An 18,226-nucleotide genomic window follows, 5' to 3' on the forward strand; every position below is an offset into this window, starting at 1 on the left:
GTGACTGAAAATACCATGGTTTGGGTCAGGCGCATCTTACTCTTCAAGGTGATATTGTTGCTTTTCAATACTTTTAAAGAGATCTTTTGCAGCAGATGTGCCCAATGCAATAGCGTCTTTTGATTTCTTGACTGCTGTTTCCATGGGTGTTGATGGGACACAGCACAAGTAAACTAAGGGGCACTTTTTGTCACCTTATCAAAATAAAAGCTGAATTTATACAACAAAATTTCAGTATGAAATTTTTCTCTCATGAATTTAAAAACTCATGGAACGAAGGGAAATTAGTTTTTTTAGAAACAAAAATAGTATTCCTTCTAAAACACATTTTCCAGAAAATCTCAAGCAAGCAATCTATCAAATTAGAAAGTTAAGAAAACCTTAAGGGCCTTAGTTTAATATTCAGCTAATTAAGAGAAATATTATGGATAGAAACACAATTTTATTTGGACTTCCTGATATTGCAAATCAAGTTTTAACTATGTTTACAATTTTCTCCTCAGCAGTAAGTAACCTGGTTCTAGTAAACTACTATTAAAAGCAAGTTAATAACTACTATGAAAATAAGTATTTCACAATAACCATTCTCTATAATGTGGAATTAAAAACACTGAAGGACTCATTGGGAAAATGTTTAGTACCTGATGCAATCGCATATCTAATTCAACATTCAAATAAATTCATAAACATATCATTGTTGAACTGACAGACTTTTATTATACAGTCTAACAGCTACTATGCATACAACATTTTTACAGTGAATGAATAAAAAAGTAAGCTCAGCTTTAACTGGATTTTTTTTTTTGGAATGAGAGATTAAATGCAAGAAGGTCTTTATCATAAAGTTTTAAAACTATTCTATTTAATTTTGTCATTTCTAAGAGGTTTGTGAAAACAGACCTACTTTCAGGACAAATCTGGCTCAACTTCTCACTGAAATTCAAGTCTCTATGGATCCTTAAGCCTTGATAGCCTACTGGTTAAGAACTTGTCTGCTAACCGAAAGGTTGGCAGTTCAAATCCACCAGCCGCTCCTCGGAAACCCTATGGGGCAGTTCTACTTTGTCTTACACGGTCAGTATGAGTTGGAATCAACTTGACAGGAATCAACTTGACAGCAACGTGTTTGGTTTTTTTGGTTTATGGATCCTTAAGTAATTAATGGATCCTAAATTAAATACTATGTAAACCAAAACCCCCTGCCAACAAGTTGATTCTGATTCATAGCGACACTATAGGACAAAGCAGAACTGCCCCATAGGGTTTCCAAGGCTGTAAATCTTTATGGAAGCAGACTGCCACATCTTTTCTTCTGTGGAGCAGCTGGTGGGTTCAAACTACCAATCTTTTGGTTAGCAGCCAATCACTTAACCACACTGCCACCAGGGCTCCAAATCCTATATGGTGTGTACTCCTTTTTCCCTGGCATTATTAAAACTACTTATGTATGTAAGCCACACTCTTCTTCATGTAGTCTAGCTTCTTGGATTATCTGCTCAGCACACAGATCAAGTAAGTACAGTGAAAGGATACAACCCTGACACACACCTTTCCTGACTTAAAACCACACAGTATCCTCTTGTTCAAAAAAGCTGATGGGTTAGGATATCAAACTATTGGGGTAATAAATGTTGAGCGTTATAAAGGAATATTAACATTTTAAATAATTTCATTACTTTTTTTTTTAAGCTCTTCTTTCTACTCAATCTGTGGAAAGCATCAAGTAAAAGATGGGAGAAATGGAAACATCTGAGTATGTTTGCAACTGGACACTCAGAATCATAAGAACGACAAACTTTGTGCATTCAGATATAACACAATTAAAATCATTTCTTCATATTGTTAAATCAGTTCGAGTTAAAGTAGGTGCATGCTGAAAAAGGTTACTAAATGTATTTTAAAAAGTCAGTACCAAGATACCCACAATCTTTATTTCAATGGACAAACTCTAAAACCGTCAAAAGTACTCACTCATGTAACGGAAAGTCTCCTCAGCAAGGACTGGAGAGAGGGCATCAGATGCATGTTGGTGCTGGTGTGGGGACTGAGTCCAGTCCTGGTTTTCATACAGAAAGAGAGAGTCCACTCTTAGCTTATACTGGGGTAGCTGTTCTTCTAGCAGACTCACCAGCTCAACTTCAGGGAGATCCTCATTGGAACAGACATCTAAAGAGGAGATTCCATGTAAAAGAATTTACTAGGCTACAGAGTAAATCTATGAAATTAGTTTTGGAGAAAAAAAAAAAAAGACAACAAAGAAATATTAGGTAAGATCATTTCTCTACTAATATTTACTAATATACCTTAGTACTATAGTTGATCTTTCTGTAATATGAAGGCTTCTAAAGTAAAAAACCCCACAAATTTTAATTACATCTTATCTAAAAATATGTTGCTTAGTGAATGTAACTATGCTTTTAAAGTTTAAAATGAATTTGGACAAATTTCTTATTTCCTTCTTATGAATCTGTTTATTGCTGTTTAAAAGAAGTTTGATTTCAAATAGCTTATATGATTGGAAAAACAAAAAAGAGCAAAAACAACCAGCAGAAAACAGCCAAGTCAAAAGGGATAAAATCATGTGTTTTATTCATAATAGAATTTAAATTCAGTGGGAGGATTCTTCAAAAATTGGAAAAATTACATTTTGGCATATTCCCACAACAGCTAAATATTTAAAAAATAATTTTTAAAATAGCATTAACATTTACTAAGTGCTGGCACTGGAATAAGTACGTTATCATTTTTAAAGATGAGGTACATTTAAAACCCTAAATATGTGAGAAGAAAATCAGAAAAAGAGTTTTCTCCTAAAAATCTTCCCTAGCCTTCACAGGATATAAATTCATGTATGTGATATAGTGATAAAGAACATTGACTTTTAAGTCATACAGTCCTGGGTTTGAGTCCTGGCTCTGCAAATACCACACTGAGACAAGAAAGTTACTTAACCTCTAGGCCTCAGTTTCCTTATCCATAAAACGGACACGGCGACAGTCTCTATACCTACCCTCATGGCTTCTGTAGAGATTGAGTGAGATAAATGCGTGAAAAGATACTTAGCACAACGCCTGCACACAGTGGAGGCACTCTCTAAATGTTTGCTATCATTATTACTGTTTTACTACTGAGTTTTTAGATCTAGAGATCAAATCAAGTCTAAGGTCCCTATAGCATGTAAATAGTTGCAGAATATTAAAGGTGGAAGGTACTTTAGAAACCATTTAATCCAGCCTCTTGGATAAGGAAACTGAGACTGGAGAACTGAGTGACTTGCTGAAGAGCACTAGACTTGTGTCTTAATTTCCTATCCAGCACACTGCACACTCAATCACAGGGCCATCTCCTGGTTAGTATCTGCCCATTTGCTTATAGGACAAAGGTTGACCATTTGTCCTACAAGGTAAGATTCTACGTGTCATGTCTCTAACATACCACATTAGTCCTATAGACCAACTAATTCCCCCAGGTGCGTAGTCCACTTGCTTTCCTATTTTTCATTCTTAATATTGGAAAGAGTCTGGAGTTTAGCATGGGCTTCTAAACCTGACTCCTCCACTCATTAGCTATGGTACATGAGACACATGACTTTTCCTTTCTGAGGCTTAATTTTCTTCACTTGTAAAATAAAGAGAAAACCACCTACCTCATACAGTCATAGTGAGAAATAAATAAAATATTAAGCCGCCTTGTACCCTTGTCTCTCTCAAGACAAATATGGGCTTTTCTGACTTTATGTGTTTGTTCCTGGCTTCCTGTTCCCAATACTGCCCATCATTTAACACCTCTCAAATTTAGCAGTTTACAAAAGGAGAGTTACCCCTTTCAACATACTTAAAATACTAGGGCTTAAAATAGGAAAAATACAGGATGTCATATCAACTCTCTCACTTTTTTAAGAGATATCATATTTCCTTTGTGGGTGGTATAACAAAACATGTTCTACCTCTGGGAAATAACAAATTACATCTGGGAAAGCACATTTTAAAAGAGTAAATTTCTACTATTTGTACCTTAAGTTATCAATGACAATTTAATAAGTCAAATACAAGGAGGCTGGCAATATCAGATATTCCTACTTACCCAGAAGGACAAGCAGTGGCTTCAGACCCACAAAGAGACAGCAATAAGGTACATTTAAAACCTTAAATATAGTTCTAAAGGAGCTCTCAATCTTTAGACGATCTCTTAGATAAGAGCCCTGAAAATATAACCAAATTTTATGGCTACAAATTCCACGTGATTATCTAAAATCTTCCTGCTACAAATATATCACATAGATTGCCACTGTAATATTTGCAGAAAAAGAAGTTGACTATAAATACATGCAGAGCGAAACACAGACTATTAGGCATTCAAAGAGTGTAATGGAAATGAAGAACAAAAGCAATATTCCTTAAAAGAGCTATTATTCCCTAGAAGTTTTCTTTTAATAAGTATTATTGAAATTCTGTGAAAATTCAAGGTTGCCAATTCCCTACTTCCAAAAAGTAAATTTAAAAATGAGGGTATAGTTAAGGTTTAGTAGATTGAACTAAATATCCTCCAGACAAGCTCCTTCTATTTGCTTCCATAGTTCTGAGAATGTACTATTTATCACTATCCTGATCATCCAAGCTTGACCACCCCCTGCCATTTTATTCTCCAAATGTCTCTTCCATATGCCTACTTCTTTCTAGTCACATTGCCTCATATAGGTTCAGTACCTCCTCTTCTTTCTCTTGACGACAACAAAATCCAAACACTCAACAGTGTAACATTCATAATGCTCAGTATCTGATAAAAAAAAGTACCAAACATGCAAAGAAGCAGCAAATTATAATTCATAATCAGGAGACAGCCAGGAGATTATGAATGGTTATGACTGACCTTGTAATAACAGAGCTGACAGAATTAATATGCAACTATTTTAAAACAGATATTATTACTATGCTCAAGGATTTAAAGAAAAACATGAACTTAACAAAAAGACAAGTAGAAGATGTATCTATAAAGCTCAAATGACAATAACAGAACTGAAAACTACAATATCTAATATGAAAAATTCACTGGGAAACATTAACATATTAGACATCTTTCAGAAGAAAAGAACAGTAAACTTGAAGACAAAGCAATGGAAACTACTCAAAATGAAGAATAGAGAAAAAAGACTAAAACAAAAATGAATAGAACTTCAGTGAATTGTGTTACAACATTAAGCAGTCTAATATACATGTAATTGGAGTCCCATAAGAAGAGGAGAGAGAAGGGAGCAGAAAAAAATATCTAAGAAATAATGGCCAAAAATCTTACAAATTTAATTAAAATTATAAATTCATAGTTCAAAGAAGCTCAATGACACCAAGCAGGATAAACACAGAGAAAACCACACCAAGGCACATCACAGTCAGATTGCTAAAAGCCAGTGATAAAAAGAAAAATCTTAAAAGCAGAGAGGAAAAAAAAGAAGGCACATTACATATGAGGGAACAAAGACAAAAAAGACTCAGACTATTCCTCAGAAACAATTCAAGGTAAAAGACAATGGAACAACATCATTTATGTGCGTCAAAGAAAAAAAGTAAACCTAGAATTGTGTACCATTCAAAAGAGATGAAAAAAGACTTTTTCAGAAAATTAAAAACTGGGACTATCCATTGCTAGCCCATCTATTACATTACAAAAAATGTTAAATAAAATTCTCCAGGTAAAAAGAAAATGACAACAGATGGAAACTTTGGTCTATAAGAAGAAATAAAATGTGACAGAAATGGTAAATCTATGGGTAAATATAAAGCTTTCATTTTCATATTTTAATTTAATTGACTGTTTAAAGAAAAATAATAATAATAATGCATTATGTGTATAGCTAAACAGACATAAAAGGTATCACAGCAATAATGCATAGGATAATAGAGGAAAATGGAAGAATACTGTTGTAAGGGTGCCACTTTATGAAATAGTATAATGTTATTTGAAGGTAGGCTGTGAGAAGTTAAAGACGCATACTGCAAACCAGAGCAACAGCTAAGACAAAGAGAAGGTGTAACTATTAAGTCAATAGAGGAGTTAAAGCAGAATTTGAAAAAAATAATCAATTCAAAAAAAGAAGGAAAAAAGAAAGAACAACTGGAACTAACAAAAAACTAGGAACACAGTAGACTCAACCAAACAGATAATTACATTAAATGTAAATGATCTAAACACTCCAATTAGAAAGTAGAAATTGTCAGACTGGATAAAAAAATAAGATGCAACTAAAAGCTATATTTAGCAAATGCCCTTTAAATATAAAGATTCAGATAAGTTAAAATGATGAAAAATGCTATAATACCAATTCCACACAAACTTTTTCCAAAAATAGAAGGGAGAATATTTTACAACTCATTTTATCAAGCCAGAATTACCCCAATACCAAAATCAAACAAAGATGTTATAAGAAAAGTACAAATCAATAGTCTTCATGAATGTAGACACACACTAACAAATATGCCCCCTAACAAAACATTAACAAATCAAATCCACAATATATGAAAAGAATAATACATTATGACAAAGCAGAGTTTTTCTCAGGAATGCAAGGTTGCATTAAAAAAATAAACAACAGAATTCACCACACTAACAGACTGAACAAGAAAAATCATATGACCATCTTAACAAATACAGAATAAGCATTTGACAAAATTCAACACTGATTCATGATAAAAAGCCTTTCATCCAACTAAGAAGAAAAAGAAACTCAGTTTGATAAAGGGCATTCTCAAGAAACACAGCTAACATAATACTTAAGATTGGGAATATGGCAAGGATGTTCGCTATCACCACTTTTATTCAACAATGTACTGAGATCCTGGCCAGGTCAATAAGGCAAGAGAAAGAAATAAAAGACACCCAGATTGGAAAGGAATATACAAAATTATCTTCATCTGCAGACAACATTAGGTTCTATGAGAAAATTCTAAGGAATTTACAAGAATGTTACTAAAACAAGTTAAACAATCACGTACATGATAAGTGATTTCAATGAAAGTAACATGGTAATTCAACATGGGGAAAGATAGTGTCGTCAACAAATGGTGCAGAATCAACTAAATATTCAGGACCTAACTTTATCCCATACTCAAAATTAAGTATAAAATGGATCACTGACCTAGATATAAAAGCAAAAATTATAAAACTTTTAAAAAGAAAACAGAAGAGAAAATCTTCATTGATTGTGAAGTTTGCAAAGATTTCTTAAAAAGAACACAAAAAAAACACGAACTATAAAAGCAAAAATTGATAAAACTAGATTCTCTATAAAATTTAAAACTGGTCTTCAAAACACATCATTAAGAACATGAAAAGGCAAGCCAAGGTCTGGGAGAAAACATTCACAATCCATTTATCTGACAAAGGTCTTATGTTTAGAATACATAAAGAACCCTTAAAGTAGTAAGATGATAAATACCCGAATCAAAAAATGGGTAAAAGATTTAAATAGACAACTAAAATATGATATAGGAATGGAAAACAAGCACATGAAAAAGATGCTCAACATCATCAGGGAAATTTATTACTTTAAGTATTGTCTTTGGTTGCTTTTCTGCGGCAACAGCAAAATTGAGTAGCTGCAATTCAACAATAAAAAGGAATGAACTACTGATATATGTCACAATGTGGCTAAATCTCAAGCATTTTGCTTTGCAAAAGACATAGATTCAATTTATATGAAATTCTATGGTGACAGAAAGCAGATCCACAGTCGGAGTCAGAGATGGGGGCAAAAATATTCTATATCTTGATTGTAACGATGGTTACATGAGTGTATATATTTCTCAAACCTCAAACTGTACACTTAAAGTAGGTGTATTTTATTATATCTTAATAAAGATACCTCAATAAAGCATATTTAAAAATGAAAAAAACAAAACAAAAACCCTATGGAGTTAGACAGGGTTCAGGATTCAGAATTTTTAAAAAAGTAGTACTGTGCATGTATTGTATGTTATATTAGTGCTGTTTTTTGTAGCAGTACTCCATATTTAAATACATTAATACCTCTTCAGCAAACATATGACTATTCAAACTAAGTGGGATAAGTTTAGAAATAGCCCCACAGGTCAGGTTTTGTGAATGAATGAGTTTGAATGTTCAGAGTTTTTTTTTTTTTTTTTTTAGTATTGCAGATAAGAGGTTATGGGCCTGTACCTGTGTTTGTAAGGAGCCCTGGTGGTGTAATGGTTAAGTGCTTGGCTGCTAACTGAAAGGTCGGCAGTTCAAACCCACCAGTTGCTCCACGGGCGAAAAGACTTGGTGATCTGCTCCTATAAAAGATCACAGCCTAGGAAACCCTATGGGGCAGAGCTCTACTCTGTGTTATAGGGTCGCTATGAGTTGGAATCGGCACACAAGAACAATAACCACCACCTATATCTGTAAACCCTGTAGGCCGAGACAGCCTCTTACGTGCCAGGTATTGTTGTTAGGTGCTTGCAAGTTATATAAATGCAAGTAACTCTGTCCTTGCCCTGTGGAGATAAGAAGACGAATATGAATATGACATAGCTCTTTCTCACCAGGGGCTCATATGATATAAGAAGTCAGACATAGATAAGGAACAGCAAACAATGCAGTTTTTGATAATGCCATGGGAAACAAGGGAATGGAGAGATTCAGTCTGTCTCTGAGGACACCATGCTAGAAAGAGAGGTCCAGGTTTCATCACGGCAGGTCTTATATACCAGACTGAGGCATTTGCATCTTACCCTGTTGGCATTCTAATCTTTATTAAACTGGACTCACCAGTGATGCTCTCTGAGTCTCTGTGATTAAAATTCATGAGGTTTTCTTCACCTGTTGGTGATGTAGAAATGGCATTCTGGGATTGACTCATGCAGGATCCTTTCTTGCTTTGGTTGAGAAGGACAGCTTTGGTATATACCCGAGTAAAGGAAATCCATCAAGCCATTCAATAAAGAAACAGATCTAGGTCATACGGATTTTCTCTTTTAAACAAATTTTTCTGATGAGTCAAATGACATCTGCAGCAAGGAGCATTCTTGTGATTATCATACCTTGGACAGTCATGACCTAAAACAAAGGACACATCAAGTGACTTTAGAATTCAGCATGCTCTTTAATAACAACAATCCAATTACCAGGAATGTCTATCATTGAGAATGTTTTTCTAATGACAGACACAACAACAAGGATGAATCTCAAAATAATTATGCTAGATGAAAGACGCTAGACCCCCCCCCCCAAAAAAGAGTACATATGTTATGATTCCATTTGTATAAAATTCTAGAAAATGTAAACTTATCTATAGTAACAGAAAGTAGATCAGTGACTGCCTGGGGTTGAGAAAGGGATTACCAAAGAGCAGGAGAAAAGTTTTCGGGATGATGAAAACGTTCATTATTTTGATTGTGGTGACATTTTCACAAGTGTATACATATGTCAAAACTTATCAAATTATACACTTTAATACGTGCATTAGTTAAAATTCAATAAAGTTATTTTTAAAAATTTAAGATAATTGACTGCTTAAAGTAAAAATAATAACAAATTGTGGGTCTATAACATATGTAGAAGCAAAATGTATAACAATAGTTGCACAAAGGCCAGGTGGGTAAAAATTAAAGTTAACTGTTGAAACGTTTTCATACTATACATGAAGTAATAAAATATCACTTGAGGGTAGGCTGCGATAAATTAAAGATGTATACTATAAACCCTAAGGTAACCAATAAAATAACTCAAGAATTATAGGTAATAAACCAACAAAGGAGATAAAATGGAATAATGTAAAACGGTTTATCAACCCTGGCGCTACTGACATTTTGGGCCCAATAATTCTTTGTTGGGTGCACTGTAGAATGGTTAGAAGCATCCCTGACCTCTATCCACTAGATGTTGGTAGAATTCTGCCCCTCCCTCCTTAGTTGTGACAACCAAAAATATCTCCAGACATTGCCAAATGTCCCCTAGGAGGGCAAAATCGCTCCAGTTGAGAATTACTGATATAAAAGATGCTCGACCTCACTCATAATTAAAATAAATACAAATGTAAATAAGAAAACATTTTTCACCTATTAGATCAGCAAATATTAAAGTCTTATTATAGTCAGTGTTGGAGAAGGTATCACGTAAGAGGCACTCTTATATCCTGCTGATAAAACTGCATATTGTTACTAGCTTTCAAAAAGAATATTTGGCAATGTCTTTTAAATGCATATATGCCATAACTCAACAATTCTACCACAAGGAATTTATACTATATGGGTATACTCACAAAGTATGCCAAGATGTAGGCATAAAGATACCTATACAGTATTGGTTTAAAAGAAAAAACAAACAACAACAAAAAAGACAACTGGAATCAAAATGTCCAGAAAGTAATGGTTTAATCATTATTAAAAGTACATACAAAAGAATATAATGCACCAAATATATGTGTAATCCCAGTTGTTAAAATTCATTTCCGTATTCTAGGATCAGTGTATTGTATGCTAACTGAATTCTTCCCATGTTTCTTATTCTCCAGAATTGTCAATCTTAAAACAATCACTGCAAGGGGAATTGAACTATAATTGGATCAAACCAAGAAAGATTTGCCCCCTGGAATTTGAGAGGAGGAAGAAAGCAACCTCCCATGAAGTACACACCACCCGGTACCTGAACAAAATCTGAGCTAAGCGTTCTGCCAACAAAGAATGGGGAATGATGGTTCTTAAAGTAGGCAACTAAATATCATCTACTACATAAGTCTTTATACCACATGTAATCATTATCAAGGTCCCTTAAATTATAATCCATAGACCCAAATTTACAGATTAAGAATCCAGTGATACAAACACACACATACGCACATCAGAAATATAGATAGGTGTACATAAGTCTATTATATATGTGTGCGTGTGTGTATATACCTATGAAATAGCAACGCAAATATAAGAATATATAGGTAGTGTGTAACAGAACCATCCAGTGCAGGGGTCAGCAAACTACTGACTGAAGGCCAAATTTAGCCTGCCACCTGTTTTTGTACAACCTATGAGTTAAAAATCACTTCTACATTTTTAAATGGTTAAAAAATAAAAATATTTCATAATATGTGAAAATTATATGAAATTGAAATTTCAGTGTCATAAATAGTTACTGAAACACAGCCATACTCATTTGTTTATATATTGTCAATTGTTTTCATGTTACAATGACAGAGACCTTATTCCACAAAGCCTAAAATATTTACTATCTGGCCCTTCACAGAAAAGGTTTGACAACCTCTGATCTGTCTAAATCAAAGATTTCTCTACATCAACTTAATCAAGATTTCCACCTCCCCCCTACATTTAGATATCTATAATTAGATCACTACTTCCAGAAGAATTTCAGTAAAACAAAATTTCCTCTTGTATATCCAGACTTTCTACATCTACAGGTGTACTTAAAAATTATTTTCAATTTCTGAGAAAGTACTTTTTTTTTTTTAAAGTAGTAAGTCACAAATTTGTTTGAGAGGGTAGAAGGAGGAAAAAGGGGGGAGGAAGATAAAGAAGAGGGAAGGAAGGGGAAGAAGGGGAAGAGGTGAAACAGGAGGATGAAAAAGGAAAAGAGAAAAGCAAATTGTCTTTCATACTGATCCAAACTGGTTCTTAAACAGAACTATGGTTTTTAACCATATTTTAACCAAAGACCATTGTGAAAACCTAATAACCTTGAGACCCTCCGCCCACCACTCTGTTACACACTAGTCAGGTTCAATCTTATATTTACATTATCATTTCTATTTTTATCATTTTTTTTTAATATTTATACAGTATACATACCATACTGGAACATACAAAATCGTATGTAAGTTTCAACTATGGACGCCAGAACTTTGCTCTAGAGATGTGTCTTTTCATTAGTTTTGGAGGTCTTGTTAAATGGTTTGGTTTTAACTCATACATATGGGAATAGGGATAACCAAATGGAACACAGAACTAAATCCATCTTAGGAGTCCTGCAGAAAAATCTAGACCCTCCAGGGCAACCCAGCAACTTGCCCAGCCTACAGACCATACACCAGGTTAGGAATGGTCCTTCCTGGTGACTCTTTAGACCTAAATAAATCCTTTGGACTTACCCTGGTCCAGATATGAGCTTCTCAGTATGTTCAGTTTGGAGCAGCAGTGTTGAGTATAGAACAAGGTATGACCCTGGCATTTGACAAACCTGAATTTCAATCTTATACACTGGTTTTCTGACCTTAAGCAAGTTATTTAACATTTTTGAGCCTTAGTTCCTCATTGCCAAGATGGGGGTAGTAAAAGGGAATGTTAGGTATGAGGACTAAATGAAAAATAAAAATTCCTAGCGTGGTACCTGACATACAGTAGATACTCAAACGCTAGTTCCCTTCAGCTTACCCCATCACTTGAGCCTGAGAGAAAGATCATATATTCTTCCCAATATTTCTTAAGCTTCTTGCTCAACAGCCAACTTTGAGCCCAGAATGTATAACATGTTTGAGTGTGGAACAGATGTAGTCTAAAGATTATCAACATAAGGAGTACCCACTGGTGGTGCAGTGGTTAAAGTGCTCAGGTGCTAGCCACAAGGTCGGTGGTTTGAACACACCAGCTGCTCCACAGGAGAAAGATGTGGCAATCTGCTTCCATAAAGATTTACAGCCTTGGAAACCCTACAGGGCAGTTCTACTCTGTCCTACAGCATCGCAATGAGTGGGAATCGACAACAGTGGATTTTGTTTGTTTGTTTGTTTAAAGACTATCTCTGCATAATCTTCATATAGAAAGAGATAAGGACTAAGAAAACACTCTTGGCAATAAAGTGACCAGCACCATAAAGCTGGGACTACTGAAGCTCATTCCTCCATGGAATCTGGTGAAGGTTGGTTTATAATAGAAATCTAACTGCAATATATCTAGCATCTTTCACCATAGCATGATGACTATATTAGCTGCCCGTTGCTGCTGTTAACAAAACTACCACAAATTTATAGCAGGTCAGAACAATGAAATAGTTTCACTGAGCCAAAATCAAGGTGTTGCAGAGCTGTGTTGCCTTTGGAGGCTCTAGGTGAAAATCCATTTCCTTGCCTTTTCCAGCTTCTGCATTCCTTGGCTCATGGTGCCTTCTTTCACCTTCACAGCCAGAAGCTCAGTATCTTTAAATCTCTCTCTCCACTTCCACTGATACATCACCTTCTTCTGCTGTCAAATCTCCTTCTGTCTTCCTCTTATAAATAAGGACACTTGTGATTACATTTAAGGTCCAACCAAATTATCCAGGATAATATCCCCATTTCAAGATCCTTAACTTAATCATACCTGCAAAGTCCCTCCTGCCATATAAATTATTATTTGCAAATTCTCAGTGATTAGGATCTAGGTATCTTTGAGGGCCATTATTCAGCCACCACAGGTTAAGAGCATGGGTTCTGAAGATAGCCTGCCTAAACTTGAATAACAGCTCTAGTTACTAGTTGCGTGACCTTGGACAAGTTACTTAGCTTCTCTGGCCCTCAGTTTCTTCATCTGTAAAATGGGCCTAATAAATAAGGTCTACCTAACGGGATAGTTACGGGGATTAAATGAGTTATGTAAGGATAGTAATAGCACTGACTTCAGAGGGTCACTAGGGGATTAAATGAGTTAATACATGTAAAGCTCTTATTTAATACAGTAAATGTTATGCAAGTATTAATTATTATTTCTATCACTGAACAACAATACTACTTCATTATCATTATAACATCATTGTTATACCTTACACAAAGTTGAGCACTATGTAACATCTACTCTTAAATGTTTGATGGCATCTCCTCTCACCATATGAAGTCACGTGGGTGTTTACTCTGATGAGTGATGTTAGTCTGGTACCGTTAATCATTTTTTTCTATCTCTCTGGTGCATGAATAAACAGAGAGCTTGCAGAGTCAGTCCTAAATGTAGAAGAAACTTAACTTTGGCAAGCACACAAAAAGCAACTTTCAGTGCCCTTCCTAGCGTGTCGTGTACACACATAATGTTAGTACTTCCTTAAGTGTCATCTGCTTTCTATGTGAGATCTTTATTCAGTCTTTTTAGGAACAACTCCACTGCTTTTCTTTATAACCAACCAAGCATGTATTATTTAACAAGAAGCCTTTGTAATTCATGTACATCTAGGAGGAAATAAAGTAAAACAGTCACATGACTTCTCTGAACAAGAAACAGACTTAAGACTAACAAATAAACATGTTTTTGACATCAGTATTGCTGGCAGAAAGACAATACAGCCAATGACTTAAATAGTTTAGCCCAGTCATGGAATTAAAGGATCAACAGTGAGTGACTAAATATAGGCCCTGTGCCTTAAAAAAATCTTGGTACTTCCTTAAAACAGGCTACTCTGGCCAAAACAGCCTTACAGAAAAGGCTACAGTAATTCAAGAAAACTTCATCTCAACAAGAGTGTAGAGCCGAGAAAAACAGTAAATATAATGATTTAGTGAACATTTAAATTGGAAATTTAAAAAAAAATTTCTTTTTTACTATTCAGATAATGCTTTGGGGATTAATTTAAAACAGAAATGTAGATCTTTTTTTGTATCTACTTCAATTAATGTGACCACCATACACTGCTTAAAGCATGTAAAACTACTTCCTCCATCTGTTCATTCAACAACTACTCAGTGTCTATATTGTACCAGGCACTGTTCTAAGCTCTGAGGATATAGCAATGAACAAAACAAAAACCCTGCTCTCACTGAGCTGGTATTCTAGTGATTATACTGACTGATTACTAAAGTACCACACTAAACCAAAAACAAACCAAACCTATTGCCGTCGAGTTGACTCTGACTCATAGCAACCCTACAGGACAGAGTAGAACTGCCCCATAGGGTTTCCAAGGAGTAGCTGGTGAATTCAAACTGCCAACCTTTTGGTTAACAGTCGATCTTTTAACCACTGAGCCACATGGAGCCCTGGTGTACTTTATGTATGATGTTAGCTCAATTTTCCCTCAAATAATCCTATGAGGTATTATTATTGCTTTACAGATGAGAAAATGGATTGAATTATAAGCTTCAGCTCACATATTAGGGACAAGGTAGAGTTAGGATTTGACCAAAGGCATGATTCCAAAGCCTGTGCTCTTCACCACCACATAGTGTGTCATGATTTCCCAAAGCCCTCTGACCATCCCTACAAAGCTCAACACTATTGGCCCTATCACACATTTTGGTTTTAGTCCCCTAGCCAGAAGTGTCAGAACACAGCCCACTGCGTCTTGTGTCTCTTCCCGGGGAAACTACAGAGCTCGTGGTCTAGCTCTTCCAAAAATTTCTCTCTCATTAGTTTTCTACCCACTTTCCAGACTGCTTGATCACTCTCAGATACATTCTCCCCTTTTCAGAAATTCTTGAAAATTGGCAAACGTGTAAAATATTTTTGCTTATCATACCAAACACTCTCCCACTATAAGACAGTGTGGTTAATTTAAAACAGAAATGTAGAAACACTTGGTTTCATGACTTTGTCTATTACTGTATGTGTGGTTCTTAGCTCTCTGTGTCTCAGATGATTTATAAAATGGAGGTTCTTACGGGGATTAGGAAGGAAACTTCTAGTTGCTTTGAAGACTTTACAAAATGATTATAGGAGTCATTTTGGTCTATTTTAACTTCAAGACTCATAGTTTTCCTTGATACAATATATGACTAGCTGCCCTTATGCACATTAGTAACAATAATAAATAGTAAATGGAAAAATAGGAAACTGAGAGGAAGAAAGAGAATATTTTAAATTATTTCTATTGTAGTAACACAGATTAGGGATGTACTATATTTTGGAGAGTATAGTCAGAATGGGAGGGAGGGGTTTATTCCAATAGTTTATAAGCATGGAAGGAACACATGTTGGCTGCTGATCTGCACGCAGGACCTGGAAGAGTGTCAATCATCAACTCTAGCAGCAGCTTTTTGGGCAGTGGCAACCCAAACCAGATAAAAGAGAAGCTATATAGTCTTAAAAATAAATTTACCACATTCCTAAGGAGTCCTGGTGGTGCAACGGTTAAGTGCTCGGCTACTAACCAAATGGCTGGCGGTTCAAACCCATCCAGCTGTTCTGTGGGAAAAAGACCTGTTGATCTGCTTCCATAAAGATTACAGCCAAGAAAATCCTATAGGACAGTTTTAGTCTGTCACATGGGGTTGCTATGAGTAGGAATCAACTCTACAGCACCCAACAAGAAGCATGTTCCTACATTTAATAATAGTTTTTTGACAAAGACAGTTACTCACTAATTGTAATGTATCTCACTACACCGAAGATAAGATTTTATAAAAAAACACAGGAATTTTAAAAATCAGATATTGAACCACGCAAAGAATCCCTTATGGCCTCAGGGTGAAGAGCTGAAAACAACCAGTTGTTACCACCAAAATCCAACCTTGACAGTGAACAGCAGATCTCAAGAAAGCAGAGACCACACACCAACATCAACTCAGGCTGCACTAATGTGCCACTGTCAAAATACACCGACTACATCCAACACAGCTATTCTATCACCAATTGTAAAGCTCACTCTGAGGAAACAGGATTTCTGCCCAGCAAGTATTTTGTTCCTCTTTAACTGCTACTGAATTTAAAGACCAGTAGGGTTTTCAGAGGGCTCTGGTGGTGCAGTGGTTAAGAGCTCAGCTGCTAACCAAAAAGTTGGCAGTTTGAATCCACCAGCCACTCCTTGGAAACCCTATTGGGCAGTTCTACTCCGTCCTGTAGGTTTGCGATGAGTCAGAATCAACTCGATGGCAATGGGCTTGGTTGGTTTTTTTTTTTTTTTTTGGTTTAGGGTTTTCAGAATAGGAAATACATAGAGGCAGCTCTACTTAAAAACAGGCTGGATTCCAAAAGGCTGTCAAATCCATTAGTTTAGAAGTCCAAAATCATAAGCTTATGGGGCTCACATTTCCTCCTAGCTGATATATTTTGGGCATTTTTTAAACTGCCCTGTTTTATTTACATCCAACATCTGTTGAGGCAGAAACTCCTCCCTGCCACAATCTCTACCAGCAGGAGAAGGGAGGGATCCTTTAGCAGCTCAGGAACACGCCAGAACTTCACTTGCAGATTAGAAAAGGCCTTGAATTCATGGTGCCATCTGTGGTTTTTGGTAAGTTTCCACGGTAGCACTTTCATTCATATGCTTAGCCTTTAAGTTCTAAACTCCTAACTTTCACCTGAATTAACCTTGGACTAAATAAACATCCCACTTTAACAATGATCCTCTGCTGAAACCATTTAAACACTCATATTTCTTCACCACAGGTACATCCTTTTTTACATACTGTGGGACTGTCCTTCATAGTCATTCTTGTTGTCCAATGATACATTCAATGTGTGTAATTTTCTCATCTTCAATTTTTTACATTATTTCCACTTCTGTATCCATTAATAATCTATCACTAGCACTGCTTTTAGGGACAGAATGGGGTTTGTACTGTTTTTAAAATACCTCAAAACTAAACACAAATAAAACAAACATGCTATAAACAACAATAATGGCTGGATCAAAAATGACCATCTGTTGGTGATTGGCAGAGCTGAATCCTCTTGCTCTGGAACATACTTTGTCTCTATCTACAAAGCTCAGAGTTACCAGTTTTAAGTGAAAGAGTTTCTATGTTTCAAAAGATTTATAAGACAGTTAATCTACCATGCAAGGACAGAGCTTTCTGTTCTATACATTTAAAGATGTAAACGTTGCTTGTGCTTGGGATTTGGTTGTAAGCCAAATATTTAAGAAGGATTAAAGAAAAATTCAGCCTGATACCTTGTTTGCAAAAGACAATGAATGTATATTCTTTGAAATAATCCAGGCCAAACTACTGAAGTGGAGAGGGATACTGTTTCTCTAAACTTTTTCAACAAATAGTGAATAGTAGAGAAGAGAATGGGTGACTGCTGATAAGTAGGATTCCCTGGGGTCTTCCAATCACTAAGAGTTAAATCCCACTGAGGCATCAAAACCATTGCAGCAACAGTGAAGGAGGTTTCTAGGCAAGGTACCCACTTGTGAATCACTGATAAATTTTACAGGAAGGCAGCCATATTACATAACCCTAGTCACACATTCCATACTTTACCTTTTGTAAGAATTAGGCAAATAATCCAAAAGCAAAAGCACATTAGGAATTTTTTTCAAGAAAGCAAGGTCTAGTTATTATCAGAAGCCATTCTGCTTCATATCTCACATCTATGTCCTCATA

General features: G+C 35.5%; 1 protein-coding gene across 2 annotated transcripts in view; it reads right to left on the minus strand.

The window, feature by feature from the left end:
• Positions 1–18,226, minus strand: part of TRAK2 (trafficking kinesin protein 2) — a 66,781-nt gene that overhangs the window by 29,648 nt on the left and 18,907 nt on the right. For both annotated transcript variants that reach the window (XM_023732993.1, XM_023732992.1), the window contains exons 2-3: positions 8,764–9,051; positions 1,972–2,166 (exon numbers count right to left, since the gene is read on the minus strand). In XM_023732993.1, coding sequence (XP_023588761.1) covers positions 1,972–2,166; positions 8,764–8,854 — 286 coding nt within the window. In that variant the 5' untranslated portion in view covers positions 8,855–9,051. The remainder of the gene's footprint in view (positions 1–1,971; positions 2,167–8,763; positions 9,052–18,226) is intronic.

This window comes from Trichechus manatus, unplaced genomic scaffold (assembly GCF_000243295.1).
Source record: "Trichechus manatus latirostris isolate Lorelei unplaced genomic scaffold, TriManLat1.0 scaffold00056, whole genome shotgun sequence".
NCBI lineage: Eukaryota > Metazoa > Chordata > Mammalia > Sirenia > Trichechidae > Trichechus > Trichechus manatus.